This window comes from Cuculus canorus, chromosome 14, assembly GCF_017976375.1.
Source record: "Cuculus canorus isolate bCucCan1 chromosome 14, bCucCan1.pri, whole genome shotgun sequence".
NCBI classification, from domain to species: domain Eukaryota; kingdom Metazoa; phylum Chordata; class Aves; order Cuculiformes; family Cuculidae; genus Cuculus; species Cuculus canorus.
Window position 1 is genome coordinate 17,870,156 of NC_071414.1, and position 19,588 is coordinate 17,889,743.

Here is a 19,588-nt window from a genome sequence, read left to right on the forward strand (position 1 = left end):
GAGCCTTAGGTCGGACATTAGGAAAAGATTCTTCACCCAGAGGGTGGTGGAGCCCTGGAGCAGCCCCCAGGGGAGCAGTCACGGCGCCAAGCCTGACAATGTGGTTGGACTCGATGATTTCCAACCTGGTGATTCTATGATTCTGTTCTGTGGTGATTCTAATATTCCAGCAGCGTGTGGACAGGCAGATGGTGTGAGTGTTGGGGTGTCCTGCGCAGGGACAGGAGCTGGACTCGATGACCCTTTTGGGCCCCAACTCAGGGCATTCTGATTTAAACTACAAATCACCCAAAAAGGTTGGACCAGGTGATCCTAGAGGTCTCTTCCAACCTGACATTCTGAGAGTCTATGATTCTACGATCGGGGCGATCACACACCCCCCCCACTTCAACCCCCGCCCCCTCCCTCCACAATGGCACACGCACCGCTCTCACTCAGCCCTGCCCAGCGCTCCCCACACTGCGCATGCGCAACCCCCCCTCCCGCCACCCGGGCCATATGCGCAAGCGCGGTCCCGCCCAGACACTGCGCATGCGCTGTTGCCTCCCGTAGCGCTTCCCTCCCCCCCGCCGTGGAAGCCGAGGCGGTGACGTCACGCACGGCGGCCATTACACGGTGTGGTGCGAGGGAGCGGGCGGCAGAGCTGCAGCGGCGGGGCCAGTGATCGATTCGCAGCGCTCAGTAGCCGGTTCCCCACCCGCCGCCACCGCCGGGAACGCGGATCGCAGCGAGCCCGCGGGGTGGTGCGGCAGGCGGTGAGGAGGAGGGGGCGGAGGAGGAGGGGGAGAGCGCGGGATGGAGGAGAAGGTCTTCACCAAGGAGCTCGACCAGTGGGTGGAGCAGCTCAACGAGTGCAAGCAGCTCTCCGAGGGGCAGGTGAAGAGCCTCTGCGAAAAGGTGAGCGGCCGTGGGGGTGTGCTGCCTGCCGCGGGGTGAGGGGCTGCGGGGCGGGGGCGGCACGAGGAGCGCTGCCCGTGCCGGGGGAGGTGGGCGGGCAGGGACACTTCGAGCGGCTCCTCGGGGCTGAGGGACCCGGGGCGGTGGGGTGGGGCCGGGCCTTGGGGGGCTTCGTGGGCCCTGGAACGGTGGGGGGGTGGAATGGGGTCTTGCGGGCGGCTCTGTGGGGCTGCGGGGCCTGGGCCGGTGTTGGGGGACAAGGAATGGGATCTCGGGAGTGGGGCTGTAGGTCCTGGGACGGTGTGGTGGTGGTGGAAGGGGGTCTGGGACTGCTTCGTAGGGCCGTGGAGCCCGGAACGGTGGGGGTAGGGAGGCAGGATGGGGGCACCGGGGCGGCCCCGTCGGGCTGTGGGGACCTTCGAGCGGCTCCGTGGGGTCCGGGTCGGTGGGGGAAGGGGTGGAATAGGGTGTCGGGGAGGGCTTTCTGGGGCTGTGGGACTTGGGTCGGTGTTAGGGGACAAGGAATGGAGGCTGTGGGGTGGGGCTGTGGGGTCCCTGGAGAGGCTTCGTGGGGCCCGGGACGGTGAGGGGGGAGCGGAATGGAGCCTCGGAAGCGGCTCTGTGGGGCCCCAAAGGGCCGGGAAAGAGCGGCCCCTTGGGCGGCTCCGCGGGGCCTCTGGGGCGGGGGGAGCGGGCAGGGGCCGGGGGCGGCTCCGTGGGGCCCGAGCCGGTGCCTCTCGGTAGGGCCGGCAGGGGTGCGGGTCGGAGACACCCCCCGCCGTGCAAGCGTGTGGGTCGGCTTCGCGGGGCTGGTTGGGACCGGGGGAGCGAGCCGGGAGGGCTTGGCAGGGGTTCGGGGAAGCAGCCGGTGCCCGAGCTGGCGGCGGGGGGAGCAGCCGGGGCGGCTCCGCGGGGCCACAGCCGGTGCCCGGTAGAGCGGGGAGGGAGCCGGGGACTCGGGCGGCTCCGTGGTCCCGCTCAGAGCGAGGGCCGGGGCGGCTCGGCGGGGCTGACCGAGCCGGGGGAGCAGCCGCGGAGCCGCGCGAGCCGGGTCCCCTCCGCGCTGCGCTGCGATCCTGGCTCCGCCTCTCTATCGCCTCCTAAGATGGCGCCGCCGCCAGGATCCTCGGGAGAGACCCCCGCCATCCCGGGGCACCGGCCCTGCCCGCCCCCCGTGCTGCGCCCCGGTTGGCGGAGCGGCCGGGCCCGAGCCGGGCAGCCAGGGGTGGGCGCGGCGTGCTCCGAGGACACAGTCAATCCTAAAGCGGCCCCAAAAGTGCAGTAATTGTAGTGAAAACAAAAGCTCGTGGCCATCGGTTGGCTGTTACACAGGGTAAGGAGCTGTCGCTTGAACATAACAGCTATGATTTTTGGGTTTGAATGGTTGAGAGCCCGTCTGGGCATTTAGATTGATAATGTGACTGGGATATTGGATTGCCATGTTGATTGAGGCAGTTATAGTTTAGAAAGGTATTAAAATCAGCCCAGGTTAGATTGGCTTTCAGAAATTCAAGGACAAAAATGTTCTAATGGCATCCAGCTGTGTTTTCCAAATGGATTCTAATTCAGGACGTAGTTTAATAGCTGAGCAGATTTTTTGTTTACTGAAGGTTTTATGTATTCCTTCATTTCTAGGATGAAGGAAGTAATATTTGTGGACTGCTAGGGACCTGGAAATGAAGGAACATGGGAAGTTATTGATGTATGGGCTTCCAAAGAAGCCAGCATAGCTGCTATGAGACTTAATTAGAATACTTCAAATTTAGTGTCATGCCTTCAGATGCTACAGCATGCTGTTGTGGAAGCAAATTGTTTCCAGAGGGCTGTCTACGAACTTCTTAAAGAACTTGCACTGGCTTTGGCTGCAAGGGTTCTTGCTTGAGTCCAAATTTTAGTTTACTGGTATTCCAGCAAGTTGAAATTGTTACCATACAATTTGATACATTTTGTGCATTTTAAATTGTGTTGCAGACAAGCGGCAGCATCGCTGCCAGACTGTTTCTCATGCGTCTGTAGTGACAGCGACCCGACTCTCTCCCTGTGTTCCTTTGTTGGAGAAGCAAGTATTCCAGTTGCCATAATTTATAAACCAATCCTGGTGCAGGGTCTTGAACATAGCCTGAGCGGCTGTGTTTTGTGTTTGTGTGGTAACTTGCAGGAACATGAGGAATATACAAAAAGCTTTCCATTTACTGGAAGTTTTTGATGGGTGAGGAGCAGGCACACCAATAGAAATTCCTTGTGGAAGAGACTGTAGTCCGGTTGTTGTTGTTGCACAAGATGAGATTTTCATTTTTTCCCTGTGAAGCATTGAATTATTTCTGGATAAATATAATGCTTGTCACCAAAGTGATGGTAGATAAAAGGAAAAATTATGGAAACTTGTGTGTCTGACTGCTGTGTTTTGAGACAAGAGACTACAAGAATGTGAGAGAAGGCTGCCTGAAAAATATCACTTATCAATAACTGCCTCCAGTTGGGGGTATATGAGCCAGCTGCAGGACAAAGGTGGGATTTCTTCAGATAGCGTGATACTGTGCTGGTGCTGAAATCCTGATCTCTGACTGGTTTGCAGTCAGTATTTTTTCTTTTGTGTAGAACTGTTTGTCTTAAGGAGAGGTGGTTTGTTGCTGATAACTACAGATGCATTTACTGTGAATTCCTGCTAAAAGCAGTTAAGTTTCTATATGGTTGCTGATGCAAGGAACTGAAAGCAGGCCCCTGAAGTCAGATTTTCCCTCTCTGATCAAGCCCTCTCTGATGGGAGGCTGTGTTGGTGAGAGCAGGACATTAGTTGGATTCAGTGCCCTCTTGCTGAGGGACAGCGCTTGCTTTAACATGTTTGCATGCTTCCAGCACTGAAACCTTGCTAAGTTGTGCTTCATGTTTGAATTGTCTCAAGTAGCTTTGTGGATGTAATCACACCCAAAGGTTATGTTTTTCTGTAAACAGCTTAATGCGTTGGGGACAGTATCAAATGTAGTTCCTGTTCCAAAGAACAGATAAAGACCCTACTAGGTAGAAAGAACAGATAAAGACCCTACTAGGTAGAAAGAACAGATAAAGACCCTACTAGGTAGAAAGAACAGATAAAGACCCTACTAGGTAGAAAGAACAGATAAAGACCCTACTAGGTAGAAAGAACAGATAAAGACCCTACTAGGTAGAAACCGTCATTTCTCACCACCCTGGGATGTAGCTAGGGCTAGTTAAAATAAACAAATAAATAAATCTTTGCTAGGGCTTTTCCCCTGTAACACTGTTTGATGGGATGATCTTCCTGACTGGTATTTCTTGATCTGCTGGAACTCTGTGTGTACAGACTGGTGCCTGTGTAACAAGAATAAGCCTAAGGGCTCTCTTGTATTTCAGTATTGATATCTAATGAACATAACAGCTGTTTACAAACATGCTAATTAAGTGTGGCCATTCCTGCATCCCAGTTACTTTCTTAGTGCATCTTGTGCTCTGCCTGGTTCCCTGGGTGGTAGTGGTGACATACATGTCTCCTAAGTCTTAGAATAATTTGTAATCATGAATAATGCATAATGCTTTCACCGATGATTTGAGAAAATATGAACCTCTGAGTGGCAATTAAGTTATTCAAGGTTTAATGTGTGCTGTGTGTTTTATGTTAGATCGATGTGTGACCAATTATAAGTTCTGAAGAAGTCAAAATGTAGTTTGTCAGCAGTGTTTGTGCTGTTAACACTGAATTGTTTATAGACTGTTAATCGACTGTTATCAGTGAACAGAGGAGAAAGGAGGTCACTTATTGCCAGGTGAGGGTTTTTCCACTGGCCATTTAGGATGAAAAGATGCTGGTTTGGAGTACTGTTGTTTTCCAGACTTTGTGAGGGTGGAGGGAAATGATCTTGTCTCCTGGCTGTTGTGTGTAAACGCCCTTTATCATAGGACGTGGGGCGACAGTCTAAAAATGCACAAAGGAATGAGTTGAATTTGTGGATAAAGTCACCATTGTTTATTTCAGAAGGTATGTAGTGCAGATGGAGGGAGAGGTATCAGTCTCCCCCCTGGAAATACTGGTTTGTAATTCAATGGATTTGAATATGGCATCCAGTTTTTTCAAAAAGATGACAGTTTGGTTATTCATGCTGTGTAGGAGTGTTCAGAGTTCTCTTCCCATGTACTGGAATTACAGGTAAAATACATCTGAACAGACAGTGCTGCTGTCCAGAATCTTTTAAACCAAGTGGTAAAGGCATTCAGGAAACCTTGATTCAAGCCTTGTCTCCTGCGACTTTTTATCCCTAACAATGATCTTAGTCACATTTGCTCTTTTCATAGAGCTAATTTTCATAGTATGACAATGTTTCTGGGCCATGCTGTTTTCTCTTATGTATCTTGTTAATGGTGTAGTTTCCTAATGTCTTTTCCTGTTGCAGAACTTCCACCTTTGTTTAGCACCAGATCTTCCAAGTTAAATTTTGTGAGACTGCAGATGAGAACTAACCAAACATGCACGTACCCAGTGCAGCTGTGGGAGCTGCTTGAAACTAATTCTGCTTTTAAGTTGCCTTAGTTCTGGGAGGACAGTGTGTTACTGGTGAAGGTTTCTTTTGGGTCAGACAACCCCCTGCAATCAAAGTATCAAAGTTGAGTTCCTCTGATGCCTAGGACTGGCAGGTTTTGTGGATCTCACTCCTGTGTTAAGCAACTACTACCCCAAGATGTCTGCCCAGCTTCTTTTTCAGACACCCATGTTCCCTTCTGCCTCCTCTGCTGTTCTCAAGTTACTTTTCTTAGCTGACTATTTTTGATCAGAAATGAATGTTTTAAACTGTCTCCAGTTGTGTTTGCAAGGGCTTTTCTATTAGTTAGCTTTTACATTCCCACATCTTTACATCTTTTACTCCCTCCACTACACCCCTGGCAGAAAAAGAACGTGGGTCTGGAAGGCACAGCACTTCAGTTCCTCCTTGCTGCTGCATTCACTTCTGGGTTCACTAACAAGGGAACCCTTAAGCTATGTCCAGTGACAGAAGGGCCCTCTCTAGTGGTTCCAGGGGCAGTGGGAGACCAAGAGGATGGGTTAAGGCTCCTTTGCTGTTCCTTGTTAAACCTGCCTGGGAATCCTGCCATTGGTGAGTGCATACAGTTATACCTTCCGTCTCTGCAGAGTTCCAGAAAAGCTTTTTGTGATATTTTAATAACTGCGTTTTAGATTATTCTGGAACACATCCACACAAAAAGATCCTTTCACTCACAGTGTTCTGTTGTGATGATTGGTAATATAAAATGGAAATTGTCTCTCCTCACAAAAGGCATTTGAAGCATCAACCTTGCCAGCCTTCTTACCTACTCCTGATCTGCTTAGAAAATTTTCATGTGCTTATGAGAATTTAGTCTTGTATGTGCCAGTTTTTGTAGCATCAGCAGCTTTCTATTTTTTTTCAATTCTAGGAAATTCTGTCTGTAAAATCAAGCTGTGCTGGCAGTTAGGCGTGTGTTTTGTTGTTTGTTTGGGGTATTTTTTTCCTAATTATGACATTAGTTGTGATCAAATAGGACTGAAAGATACTCTTGCATTGTTTTAGAAGTTATTTGGAGCATAGCTTAAGGTAACAGGAGTAAAAACTCAGAGCAAGTTCTTAAGTTCTACCAAAGTAAGGCTCAGGATGCGAATGAGACTGCAGGTTGATGTCCTCTTCCAACCCTGCCTGTGGTGAGGCTGTTGTCTCTTCGGATTTGATGACAGTGCTGCTTGGCCATGTTTCTTTGCCATTTGCAGTTTGTCATCCAGGGTGGCTTACATGGTGTCATAACCTAACCTGTCTGTCTGTGTCTGGTGTGAGTAGAGGCCTTGTACAAAAGGCCATGCAAAGAGGTTTGGAGGAGCAGTGATTCTGTTTCCATCTTTGCTTAGGGACCCTTTAACACTGCACCTTTATTCAGTAAGAGTCATTGCCCTTGGTTCCTTTTCTTTAGGTAGTTCAAGTTGGAAGAGTAGTTTGTTCTTGGCTAAAGAGTAAGTACTGGTGCTCAACTGCTCAGTAGCCAGGTCGCTAATATTTCTGCTGGTTGTATTGAACATGCCTTCTAATACAGGTGTTACATGCTTCCCAGCTGGGCTTGAAGCACGTTTCCTGAGTTTTGATACACATGCGTACCCCATCCCTCTGTTGGTATTCTGGCTGTACATTCAACATGACGTGCTTGGCTGTGTTTGGAGAGTTTTGAGCAGAAGAGTTGGAAACCTGTGGAATTCATTATGTGAAGCTGAGCTTGCAGGTATTGGGCATAACTAGTTTGGGAATAGCTTTAGCCTATTTCTTCCTTTAACAACTTGAAGAGTGCAAAGTGCATGCAACTTGTTCTACAGAGGGGGTTGCAGACGAGCTCTATGTAAGTGGTCAGCTTTGGGCGTTACTGATGTGGCTGTGTTTCTTGGAACTCCTGTGTACCAGTGGAAGGCAACTGGATTGCCTGAGCAATCTGACTTCCTATATGTTTTAAAATAGGTTTTTCTAGGCATTGTTTTTCCATTAATTTGAAGTTAGACACTGATCTTTTGTGCTAAGTGAAACAATGACTTTGAGTTCTTTCAGAGGAGCCTCTTCCTATCCTCATTTTCTATCTGGTCTTCTCGACTGCTGATATTTAAATACCAATTCCCCTTGCCCTCTTCCAGGTCTGCTTCTGAGGGAAAGAACACTCTTTGCTGAGTGTGTAAGACTGCTAATGATTTTTCAAAATTGAAGTGTTGAGGGCACTGTCAAGGCCATAAATGGTGTCAGTCATTACTTTGTAATCCAAAGGAATCAGTCATTTTGCAAAAGTTTACTGCCTTCCTGCTTTCTTGTAGAGCTCCTAGAATTTACAGGAGAAAAAGGTGATTGTCTCGTTCAATCTTGTATGCTTTGCTGGCATTAGGATTGATCTTTTGTTGGTTAACATCTTGTGTTTAACTAATCTCTCTCCTAGTTATGTGGAAATGGCTAAAAGAGTAGAGGAACAACTGTGTCTGGGTTATGGAGCAGTGAAGAAGGGTCGTTTGCTGTGTGTTGCGAAATCCAAAGCTGAGTGGATTTTATGCCTTTTTTTTTTTGTTAGTTAATTTCCTGTTCTTATTCACTGACAGGTAGTTTTTGATACATAAGCTAGTAAACTTTCATTTTGTGCACTTCAATTAAAGTAAAACTTCTGAGTTCATTTGTTAGTTCTGTTTGCACTGTCTTGAGAAAATTAAGGGCTACAAAGGTAGTGACCATGTTATGACACACATGTTCAGAGGAGCTGCAGCGTGACCCTTTGACCAGGCATACTTTGGTTTCCCTTCCAGAGTTCTAAACCCTGAGTATCACTGGCAGTGAAAGAGGTTAGAAGCAGAGGTACAGACGCTAGTCCCCAAACCAGGCAGAAAGCAGATCAGTTATCTTTGGTTTCAGTACTGAGAAAAGAGTATTTTGCTGCTGTGGCTGCGTCTGTGTGGATGGAAATGCCAATTTTACTTACTTTGGAATGCTAAATAATTAAATGTCAGTGGGGAGCTTTGCATTTTAATTTTGTTCCTACTTACACATTCACATTGAACTCCTTAGGGGATTCTGGAGTTCAGCATAAATCAGTTTCCCATTTGTGTCATGTAATCTGACTGCTGTCGGACTTTCTTCACAGAAAGGTGATGGAGCCCTCATTTATCTACTTTTATTTAAGATGTCAGACAGTGAATGAAAATGCCTTTTGCACTGAAGATGGTGAGCCCATCTTTTGTCTAAACATGTTCTCTTTCCTTTGCAAGTAAGGGGTGGAGGGAAGCCCTTAAATTGAGGAAACAAATGCATGCATTCAGCAGAAGACCTGCTGACTGTAATGGATGACTTTGCTTGGAACTGGAATCTCTTCAAGGCCACAATGTTTGGCCAGCTAAAACCAGTATTCATCCCAATTAGCTGATCATTGTTCCTTTAGTCACATCCTGTGCATCTTGAAATTATGGGTGTGGTTGAAGCCTTCGATCTCATCAAAATATCTTTATGGTAACTGCAAATACCTATTTTTTTTTTTCCTTGGTTACAATGGATGCTTCTCAACACAATGTACTGGACGGCATGGTGGGCTGCAGGTGTGGATTCTGTTCTTCCAAGCATGACACATCACTGTCTGCAACCATGACTTTGGAATGATGTTGTCTAATTAAAATAATGGCTGTATTTCCTTCCCTGAATTAGTGGTAGTCTTTTGTTAAGTACTTTATAGCACCGCGTTGCTGCTCTGTAGCAGTTCAAGGATTGTTCTACAATTCTACAAAGCTGCGGTAATGCTTGCCGCTTCTCCCCTGACTACCATCTGCCCTGGAGTTCTTTAGGGTAGATATTTGGTATGAGCTGTTGGAATGTGTGCATCTCAGTAGGCGTAGAAGTGATTGAGAAATAACTGGTATGTTCTGGAAACAGAAAGGAATTTGGGTACAGTTGAGTTCAGAGGATTTTTCAGAAATGGACCACTTGAAACTAGCTCTGTCAGGTGAAGTTGATGATGAACTCTGCTTGTGAGGGGAACTTGCTTGTGCTCAGTATGGAGTGAATTGAGAGAGAGTGGATGAATTATAGCCCTTGCAGCATGTGACTGTGAGCCTTAATCTGTGGCGTACAGGATAGAAATACATGCAGGGGATAGGGGAAATAGGAGAGACGGAATCACACAATGCTGGGGTTTGGCAGGGCCCTCTGGAGCTCACCCTGTTCAACCCTGCCTGATAAAGCAGGGTTTACCTACAGCAGGTTGCACAGGAATGTGTCTAGGCAGGGTTTGGGTATCTCCAGAGAAGGAGTTACCTCTGCATACCTACAGCCCCTGCATTTCATTAAATAAAGCTGAAGATCTGAAAATCATGTGGTAGCTTTAATGGTCATACGCTTCTCTTATACTGATCCTTGACTGCTTATTACAAAATGTAGAGTTTACACTCAGATCCTGCGTTGTCTTAAAACAATGAAGCTGATGTTTGTATTTTTAAGAAGAGTGTTGTGCATAAAAGATGTTCTTTGTAAACAAAGGCAGTGAAACAGTGTGTTACTGTTGGGCCATTTAGAAGATGTGCAGTGGTCCAGGAATGTTTTAATTTTTAAATACAAGAGTGTGTTTTTATGCAGTACTGCTTGCTTTATGATAAAGTGAAAATTTGTTGTTTCCTTGTGTGTTTAAACCAATATTGGGTTTATTCTTGTCTTTTGGGTGTTCTGGGGTTGTAAAAGCTGCCTCTTTCCAGCGAAACAGCCAAGTAAGCCATTATTTCAGATACCAAGAAGGAATGAATTCCAGTCACTATGACTATGCTGAAGTGATATATGCTTATTGTTTGAACTTTGAGATTGTTTTTAGCAAAATGTGATTTTCCACCTTGACAATTGTTTAAGACAGCATTTTACTTAGTTCTTCTTGTACAGTTCTCTTACAGCAATGTGTTTTTTCTGCCTTAGACTTTATTGGTACTTTGCTGTAAATGTAACATTTGTTACTTTGAAATAATGAGTTCTTCTCAGTCTTAATCTGTGCCTTGGTTTTGAAACCTGAGAGTGTAGTGCTGAAGAGATAGTTTGGAGGTAGGGTCTTAAAAACTGTAATGTAATACACTGTTGATGTCAAGCTTTTGGTTCAGTTTATTTGTCTTCTTTAAATTGTGGAATACCATCACAAGCTAAACTTCCTGTGGCATGGGGTACTTCTGAGAACTGAAGACATGTAGAAATTCAGGTCTATTGCAGTATTAAGAACTGTTATGAACTGAATGAAGACTAAGAAATAAAAGCAGTAAGTGTTTAAATCTGTTTCACAGTTGCACAACTGTTTATCCTAGTGATACGCATCGAAACCTGGATGTTCCAAAATGTTGCCTGCGTGTATGCGCACCTGTGCACCTCTCTCCCTCATCAGGTGGTTTGGTCAGGGAGCTCTGTCTTCTACCTCCTCTCCTCTCTGTGACGTGTGAAGCCCACTGTGCTGGGGAGAGATGGATCAGGAGGGCGTTCCATCGTGTGGCTGAGCAAGTAGCATCATTGTGGGTCTTGGGGAAAGGGTCAATGAAGAGAGAGTGGAACCAGTTGAGGTTGCAGAAGTTGGTGTGTAGTCCTGTGCAAAGTCCAGGTCACAGATAGTTCAGTAACAGTAGTGCTAGCTTAACTTCGTGGAACTTGCATTCTGAAGCTGTCCTATGACACAGACTGTTGCCTTACCAAACATGTCTTTTATCTTAGTGTAGTAAAACATTTTTTTTACTTTACTGTTTTATAGGAATTGATTTAATGTGGAAATTTGGGGGGTGTTTGATGGACCATGTGTTGGTGTCTTGTTTTCAGGCTGTTACTTTTTTCCGCTTTCAACTCTGCTGGAGCTCTTTTGTAGAGGCAAATACACTGCTTAAGCACTTCAGTATATGCCACTTGATGCTATGGGACATGACAAGACTGTAAATGGATTGAACAGTTCATCAGACAGTGTTTCATGCAACTTGTTTCAGAACATGCAAATGCTGAAATCCCTTCACCAGCATTCCTCTGCTGTAGGATTTAAGTAGAGATTGCTGGTTTGCAAGTTGACCTGGAACAGTCTTTTCACATTAGGGTAGCTGTCTGCCTTACCTACGTGTTTGGTCATATGCATATCTGTGTGATTTAGTATTTCAAAAACGGAGGAAGCAACAGCTCTGTTGGTGAGAACCGTGCTGTTTTATTCTGAGTCAGTGTAAGTGTCTCAAGCCTTTGATGAAAAATGAATGCTGCATTCCCTGCGCAATGCTTCCTGTATGTTAAGAACATACGGCCGTAGAAAGCATTGTAATTAATGGTAGGGTGTTTTATATTGAAGCCCTATAAGTATCTGTTATGTGCTCTGTCAAAAAGAGCATTAAGGTGGTTAATGCTTTTGAGTTACAGCATGTTAGAAGAGGCTAAGACTGCTAAAACACTTTCAAAACATCCGGTGAGTGTCACTGCATTAAAATGAACTTAAGTCAAGCTATCTTAAAATAAATCTACACTTTTAGCATCTACCACAAGCCAGCAATGACCTATCTTTAATTACGAGACAGGCCACACGTGGAAACTGTCACATGAGATTGACTTTTTAAGCAAATATGTCTGCAGAGTCGCGTCACTCTGGTGCTTGTGCTGTAATAGCTGAAGTTCCATGTTGTGCAGGGTGCTTAACCATGATTGCCAGTTTGCATTTCTTTCCAGTGTTGAATAAGTTGTTGAATTTAATGAATCTCCTTAATTAAGCTGTGCGTTGCTGGCACCTCTCCTGTTTGTGGTGATGAGGCTGGACAATGTGCAGGAAGAGCAAGACCCTCTTCTTGGGGTGGGCTCAGTCACTGCCCAGTAACTTCAAATGTTTTGTTCGTTTTAAAATCTAATGCTCCTCAAATGATAATGAGTTCTTTCCACTGTCTCAAAATTCTTCTCTGCTTAGCAGAACTGCCCCAAAATGAGTATGCTGCTGTAGTTGGGTTTGAGAAAGTGAAGTGACCCTAAAATGAACGTAGCATTACTTTTACATCTGTCTCATACTGGTATATGCTTGAGGTGATTTTTTGATTCAGTATGGCCTGCGTATAGCTGGTATTTGGTGCTGTTTCTGTGAGTTTTGTAAGCAGCTTGGGTTATAAAATAGAATATTTTTCATCTGTTTTCTTGTTCTGGTGATTAGGCAAAAAGTGGATACTTTTTGAAGAGGAGCATTGGTACTTAAAAGACAAATCTTTGTAGATGGCAACTTTTAAACTTGTTACTATTTGTATTTCTAATAGCCTCTTGATTTAGAAAAGAATTGTGATGTGTTTGGGGGCTGTTCTGAGAACAAACTGTACCAACTGGCAGCGTGGTGGTACGATTAAGGGATTCTTGGATTATTTCAGAATTGCCTTTCTGAGCTATATTTAGCTGATGCTTCTTCATGTGAACTGCTTTTGTCTGCAACTTTTATGCACACAATTTTGTGGGAAGAAAATGAGGGTGGCAAAGATCTTTCTCTACATTGATTTACAAAGACAACTTTTGTGTTACTGACACATACTTAAACAAAAAAATTTGTTTGGAAAGCCTATGCAAATAGTCCACCTGCTCTGCAATGATGATACCACTGGATGTTAGTACTGTTCCAGCTTCTACTTCATGTAGGACTCTGCCTTAGTAGATTATGTACAGATGGTGGCAAACTGTGTTCTGAAGCAAGACATCAGAAACGTAGACCTCCCTGGGGGGCTTTGTCAGCTGATAAGGCTGTTTTCCTCCCTTAGAGAGTGTCTTGGTTTTGGCCCTCTCAGAGTTCAAGCTCTTGAAGGGTTGGATATAAGATATTGCCTTGATTTTTAGCTTTAATTTTTCCAAATCCTTAGGAACTTCTTCAGTTCCATCAGTGACGGTCATTGTTTTATGCTTCATGGAACTATTTTTATAGAAAATCTGAGGGTTGGGTTGTCTTTTCTACAATGAAAATCAATTCTACAGTACCCCCCTTGGGGAGGGAAAAATCTGTAAAACAAAATTCCGCTACTGACACAGGATTACATAAAGCACAATTTTGTTTTAAGTAAGGGTAAGCTCTTAATCCTGAGTGCTTCTGATAAGGAAAGGACAAGAGATGGTGAAGAGGGCAGGTAGGAGAAAGCTGGAAGTGATGGAGCACACTTTGAATGAAATAACTGTTCATGGACAGACTCCCAATTTGTGTGTTCTGGTTTTGTTTTATAGGCTAAAGAAATTTTGACAAAAGAATCTAACGTACAAGAAGTGCGATGTCCTGTCACAGTGTGTGGAGATGTCCATGGACAATTTCACGACCTCATGGAACTGTTCAGAATTGGAGGCAAATCACCAGACACAAACTATTTGTTTATGGGGGACTATGTTGACAGAGGCTACTATTCAGTCGAAACAGTCACATTGCTTGTAGCTCTAAAGGTAACTTTCCTTCTCAGCTGTACCGTTCTGTGTAAAACATACATAATTGCTATCCTGACTACACTTATCTGTTATGGATTGTTCTACATCGATTTTGTAGAAGAAATCTACGTTGATTTAGATAGGAGAAATGAAATATGGGCTCTCTTGGTTTCTGAAGATGCTTCTGAAAACAACTTAATGTTCAGCTGCAAGCCTTTATAACTTAATGAGTGCTCTAGTTTCTTTTTATTTTTTGCTTACCTAAGTAGCAATCTTTAAGAATTTGCTTAGAGAGATCAGCTCGATGCACTGGTGTTGTGCAATCCACTGGTAACCATGAATAAAATTGGAATTAATCTTACAAGCATTTAGCAGCCGAAAATTTGAGTGAATTATCCCTTTTCTCAAAGGCTGTAATTGAATCTTTGTCTTAGAGTTTGATTTTGATTGCTGGGTGGCAAATTCTGGGTTTGGGAAGTTGTGTATTTTGATGACTCTAAAATAAACTGTTATGTTTAGGTCCGTTACCGTGAACGTATCACAATTCTTCGAGGGAACCATGAAAGCAGGCAAATCACACAAGTGTATGGTTTCTATGATGAATGTTTAAGAAAATATGGAAATGCAAATGTTTGGAAATACTTCACAGACCTTTTTGATTACCTTCCTTTAACTGCCTTGGTGGATGGCCAGGTATGTTGAAATTCCACAACGTTCAGTTTACTGGTTGTAAATGGAGCAGTTGATACTGTGTTCTGTCCCTCAGCTTTGAAAGAATCTCTTGCAGGTTTTCTCCTATTCATTTATGCTAAAAAAAATTATAATTGCTTCTACTGATATAATTAATGTAAACAAATGAGATGAATGTCATATATCTGATTCTTCCAGATTTTCTGTCTACATGGTGGCCTCTCCCCGTCGATAGATACACTGGATCACATCAGAGCACTTGATCGCTTGCAGGAAGTTCCTCACGAGGTACTGACAAATAATTTTCTAAGCTCGGGGTGGGGTTCGTGATTCAGCGTTTGTTGGGTGTTTGAATATGCAGACTGAAAATGAAATTCAAAGCAACATAGCAGTATGAAAGTGCCAGTCTTACTGTACTGGATATTTTGGGTTGCTTGGTTTGGTTTTGGTGGGGTTTTTCAAAAGAAAGCTAAGGACCGTGTTCTTACCTAAAGTAGGAAACATTTTAGTGTGCCCAAAATCTCTGCAGGTATTGCCACTTCATGACCTCAGAGGTGAGAACTCTTTCTGTGAGGATTCTTTGTTCAGATAAACTTCTTGGGTGTATTTCCAGTGTTAACCGCACTGGCTGTTGTAGTCGATTGTTGTAGTTGATTTATTTAGGTCTTGGAGATGCTGCAACATCAGGAGGGAGGGTTGTGGCATGGTGTAGGTTTTTTTTGCAGTCAATTTCTGAAATGTCTCAAATCTCTTTTTAGGGTCCAATGTGTGACTTGCTATGGTCAGACCCAGATGATCGTGGTGGCTGGGGCATTTCTCCTCGAGGTGCAGGTTATACGTTTGGACAGGACATTTCAGAAACCTTTAACCACGCTAACGGCCTTACGTTGGTTTCCAGAGCTCATCAGTTGGTAATGGAGGTAAGCAGGGTAGCCTGTCTGTTCAAGCTTCTGGTTCATGGTTGAGGCATGAATATTGTGCTCTGAGATGTGTGTTGTTCTGCTGTGACAACTGGGGATCCAGCTGAGAGGCTTCTAGGAGCTCTATTTTAACAGTATTTTTGTGCTGCTGAAGGAACTTCTCAATTTGACAGTGGAGTAATTATTTTTGCCTTTTTCCTGAAAATTTATAGTGACAACCCAAAGTGGACTTCAGTAGAAGATGTGGTATTGTGTTTCTGTGTAGATAAAAAGGTTCTTAAGGATAAATGCCAAGTCTTGTGATAAGAAAAGGTACACAAATGTATATGCCTTGAAAAAAGATGTATTTTTCCTTTTTATCTCAGATGTTTGGGTTTGTTCTTGGTCTCCAGTTATTCCTGGCAGTTAGGGTTTTTGAATGTATGTCAGGATTCTGGTTTAGGTGATGACAACTGAAGATTCAGAAGAGACTCTACTTCAGAATTGCCATTTTAATTTTTTAACGCTAATACAATACAGAATTTTTGCTGTTTTTTTAAAAGAATTCTAGCTTGTTCTTACAAATAAGAAGCAACATGTGAAGGCCAGAATTTTTTTACCTTTTTTCTCTTAAGGAGACAGATATATAGCCTTAATCTTATTTAAAATGACACTACAAATGCCACGTAGGCTTTTGTATGTTAAAAATTCAGTGTAGTACTCAGATGGTTACCTGGGTACAGGACTTGGCTGTCATAATTACGCTTTCTTTCCTCCCTAGGGGTACAACTGGTGCCACGATCGGAATGTAGTAACGATTTTCAGTGCTCCAAATTACTGTTACCGTTGTGGCAACCAGGCTGCAATTATGGAACTTGATGATACTCTAAAATACTCCTTGTAAGTATGCTTAAAAATCAGATGTACATTGTTCATGATTTTAAGGTAGTTGGTGTAGGGAGATACCTCTTAATTATTCTGTTAAAGTACAGGTTTTCCCTGTACTTTTTTGGGAGGTGAAGTGAATGTGGAATTGTTGGGTTAGTCGCATCTGAAGTCTTGGAGTCAAACACCTGGAACACTGGTTGTTTACATCTTGTCTGTCAGATCAAAGTGAGGCTCCTTGGGTTTGTTTTTGTAACTAGAGTTTAATGAAATACTATGGAGGGATGTGATTTGCGAGTAGGAGTACTCTGTCCCCACTGAGGTAACGCCCTCCAGTCAGTCCAGGGCAGGAGGCTTTTGGAATCTTGGAGTTCTTCAGATGTTAAGATGTTGGCTTTGTTTCTGACTTCCTCAACAACAGCTTTACTGGAAAAGGAGGCAACGGCACTGCGTAAATTACCCACTTTGAGAGTTACTGGAGACCTTAACTCTCTAAATGCATACTAATGTTAGCCCAGTTTGTGAGTCTCAAAGCTAAGATCGATTTCTCTCCAGTCCTTAGCAGTAATGGTGAGAGGAGTTTAAAGTACAGGCATTATAAATACATACTAATAGGAGTGGAAGAAATTGAATGCTTGTTCTAGAAGACTTCAGTTGGTTGAACAGAACAGGGGAAGACTTACCTATGTTAAGACCACTGCTACTGTATTTCACGTATAAAACTCTGCGGTTCTGTTAACTCTGTGGTTTTCCAGTTTGCAGTTTGATCCAGCGCCGCGCAGAGGTGAACCGCATGTTACTCGCCGCACCCCAGACTACTTCCTGTAAAGAGATTTTAGACCTGTACAGTATTGCCATGAACCATACGTTGACCTAAGGAAAACGGGAAGAGCAACAGTAACTCCAAAGTGTCAGAAAATATTTAACGTTCAAACTTGTTTTCACATGGACCAAAAGACGTGCCATATTCAAATACAGAGCCTCTTGTCGTCAACAACTGTGACCACTTTAGAATGAACCAGTTCATTTTGCATGCTGAAGCAACATTGTTGGTCAAGAAACCAGTTTCTGGCATAGCGCTATTTGTAGTTACTTTTGCTTTCTCTGAGAGACTGCAAATAATAAGATGTAGACATTAACACCTCGTGAATACATTTAACTTTCCATTTAGCTATAGCTTTATTCAGCATGACTGTAGATAAGGGTAGCAGCAAACAATCATTGAAGCTTAAAGAACATTTTTAAAATAAGTACCAAGGCCTCATATTTGTTCTGAAACTGTTTGTTTTATTTTCAGGGAATACTGTTTTAATTTAATTGTATTTTTTTTTTTTGTCTGCACTCAGTTCCCTTCTCCACTCTCAGCCCTGCCATATTGTCCCTTGTAATTGTCCGAGGATAGTGAATTACTTTGAACAGAGCTGTTTTTTTCTGTAAAACAATGTTACTGCAGGACAGAGCTGCGGTGTTTTTCATAATAAACTTGTGAACTAAGTATGGAAAAATGTCAAATCCTAATTGCATCTCAGGTCAGCTGTGGTTTATTAAACTAACACGTAGCTGAATGGACTATATCAACTTGCATAGAAATGTCCACCTTGAATAACTAAAACTGAGGTGATTGGAGTGTGCTGGAAAACTCTGCCCTCCTGCGTTCTGTCCTGGGGTGGTGTCTGGCCATTGATGTCACACGCAGCTGAACAGAGCTTGCTTGTTACTGACAATGTTGCTCTTTCCCTCTCTGTGCTCTACTGGAATACTCAAAAATGGAAGACTATAAGATATAAGATAACTTAATGGATTGAGCGTGGCTTTTTTTTCATGTGTAAATCTGAGTTTAAGTCATTTACTATGTAGGTGCTAATAATTAAAGTCACTTTCTGAAAAACTGAGAATAAAACCAGTTTTCTAAATATTAAAGGAAATAACTTGAGCTTTAGTGCTACGTGTATTGCCCACGCTTCCCTTCTGAAAAATAGTGATGTGGTTTCTGTTACCGCTGGTAAAATATTTCCTTTCTACTAATTTGTTTCAGAATTTGAATCCTGATGTGCTTATTTTGTTCAAAAACAAATTCCAGTTTTATGCTGCCTTAAGGCTTGTGCCTGAAACTTACTGGGAATATCTTAAAGACACACCTGGTTGCTGTTCTAATACAGGATAGTTTCTGGAGAGCACTCCCTCTTTCACGGTTTGATCTCTTCCAGGGCGAAGCACATCCTAAAAATAAGTGCATCTGAAGTGTCTTTTTTTAGTATATGGGGAATGTTTGCTTTGATCACTGTTTTAAAAACCCCTTTGCTACAGAGAGCAGTTCTATTCAAATTCCTTTGCTTGCCATGCTCTGGAAATGTTTTTGTGCCTTAGGTGACACCATTCCTTCAAGACTGAGCGCTTTGCCCCATTTTCTGTTTTCTCTGGTACTTTACTAGGCATGCCACATCTCCTTCTCGGAGAGGAGCAGTCTTTGGTTGTTCTAGTGTCAGTAAAGTTTGAAAATGTTGGAAGTACCTCCAGCTTTTATAGTTTCCCCCATCCTTGTGCTGTTAGATTTCACTGTGACTAGCAAGCTTCCTGTGTACAAAACACAGATGGTGTGATGGAGGCTGGCATCCAGCAGTACTTGCCTGGTGAAAAGCTGGTTTGGAAGGTTCAAGAGAAGGAAAACCTCAAGTGAGAACGACTGATTTATTAGTATTGGAGTGAGCAAAAGCCAGCTGTAAGGAAGTGAGTGTAACTAGGGTTTGTACTCATTTTGGAGATCAACGTTGGTGCTTCCCTTTCGACCAGCTGGTGGGTTCCACGCAGCATGGGACGGGAATAGCCAGAGATCCTCTGTTCAGTATTTTTAAAGCAGGAGCTTTAAATGCAGTGTTTGTTAGGAGGGCTGGTGCTGGGATTTGACTTGCTAGAGGGCAGCCATGGATGAAACTCCACACTCCAGGAACTCCTCCTCTTTTCTTCTGTTTATCAGAATTTGGGCAGAGTCAATAGAACTCTCTTGTTGGATGGATGAGAGAGGGTTCAGAGCTTTCTCTGTTGCATTTCACCTAAACCACACCTGATGATGTCCTGTCACTTGGACGCGTAGCTGTATTTGGATATCAGACTGAAGCATGCACACTTCAGTTGTGGGGGCCTGTCCTGACCTAAAGGTTTAAGTCACTGAGAGACAAAATCTTACACTGTTAGACAGGAAGCCATCCAGCAACTTTGTTTTTTAAAGGAAAAATGGGTTAGATTTGAAGTGTACCAATTTGCCAGTTTTTTTCCCCCCCTTCATGTTCTCTACAACTTTCTGTTGCCTGTTCCCAT

The 19,588-nt window shown here is 43.8% G+C and overlaps 2 protein-coding genes across 2 annotated transcripts in view; both read left to right on the top strand.

Moving 5' to 3' along the window:
* Positions 1-19,588, top strand: part of SKP1 (S-phase kinase associated protein 1) — a 276,895-nt gene that overhangs the window by 239,286 nt on the left and 18,021 nt on the right. The window lies entirely within an intron of this gene.
* Positions 631-18,183, top strand: PPP2CA (protein phosphatase 2 catalytic subunit alpha). The gene is made up of 7 exons (XM_054079401.1): positions 631-897; positions 13,608-13,817; positions 14,319-14,492; positions 14,688-14,777; positions 15,248-15,409; positions 16,170-16,288; positions 17,029-18,183. Exons 1-7 carry the CDS (start codon positions 796-798, stop codon positions 17,099-17,101), a joined length of 930 nt encoding a protein of 309 aa, XP_053935376.1. The 5' UTR covers positions 631-795; the 3' UTR covers positions 17,102-18,183.

Bases quoted from the DNA above. Each gene is read 5' to 3' on its own strand.
- PPP2CA (XM_054079401.1), top strand. From the start codon at position 796: ATGGAGGAGAAGGTCTTCACCAAGGAGCTCGACCAGTGGGTGGAGCAG. The intron at 13,818-14,318 runs GTAACTTTCCTT...TGTTATGTTTAG, and splicing joins CATTGCTTGTAGCTCTAAAG to GTCCGTTACCGTGAACGTAT. The intron at 16,289-17,028 runs GTAAGTATGCTT...GTGGTTTTCCAG, and splicing joins GATACTCTAAAATACTCCTT to TTTGCAGTTTGATCCAGCGC.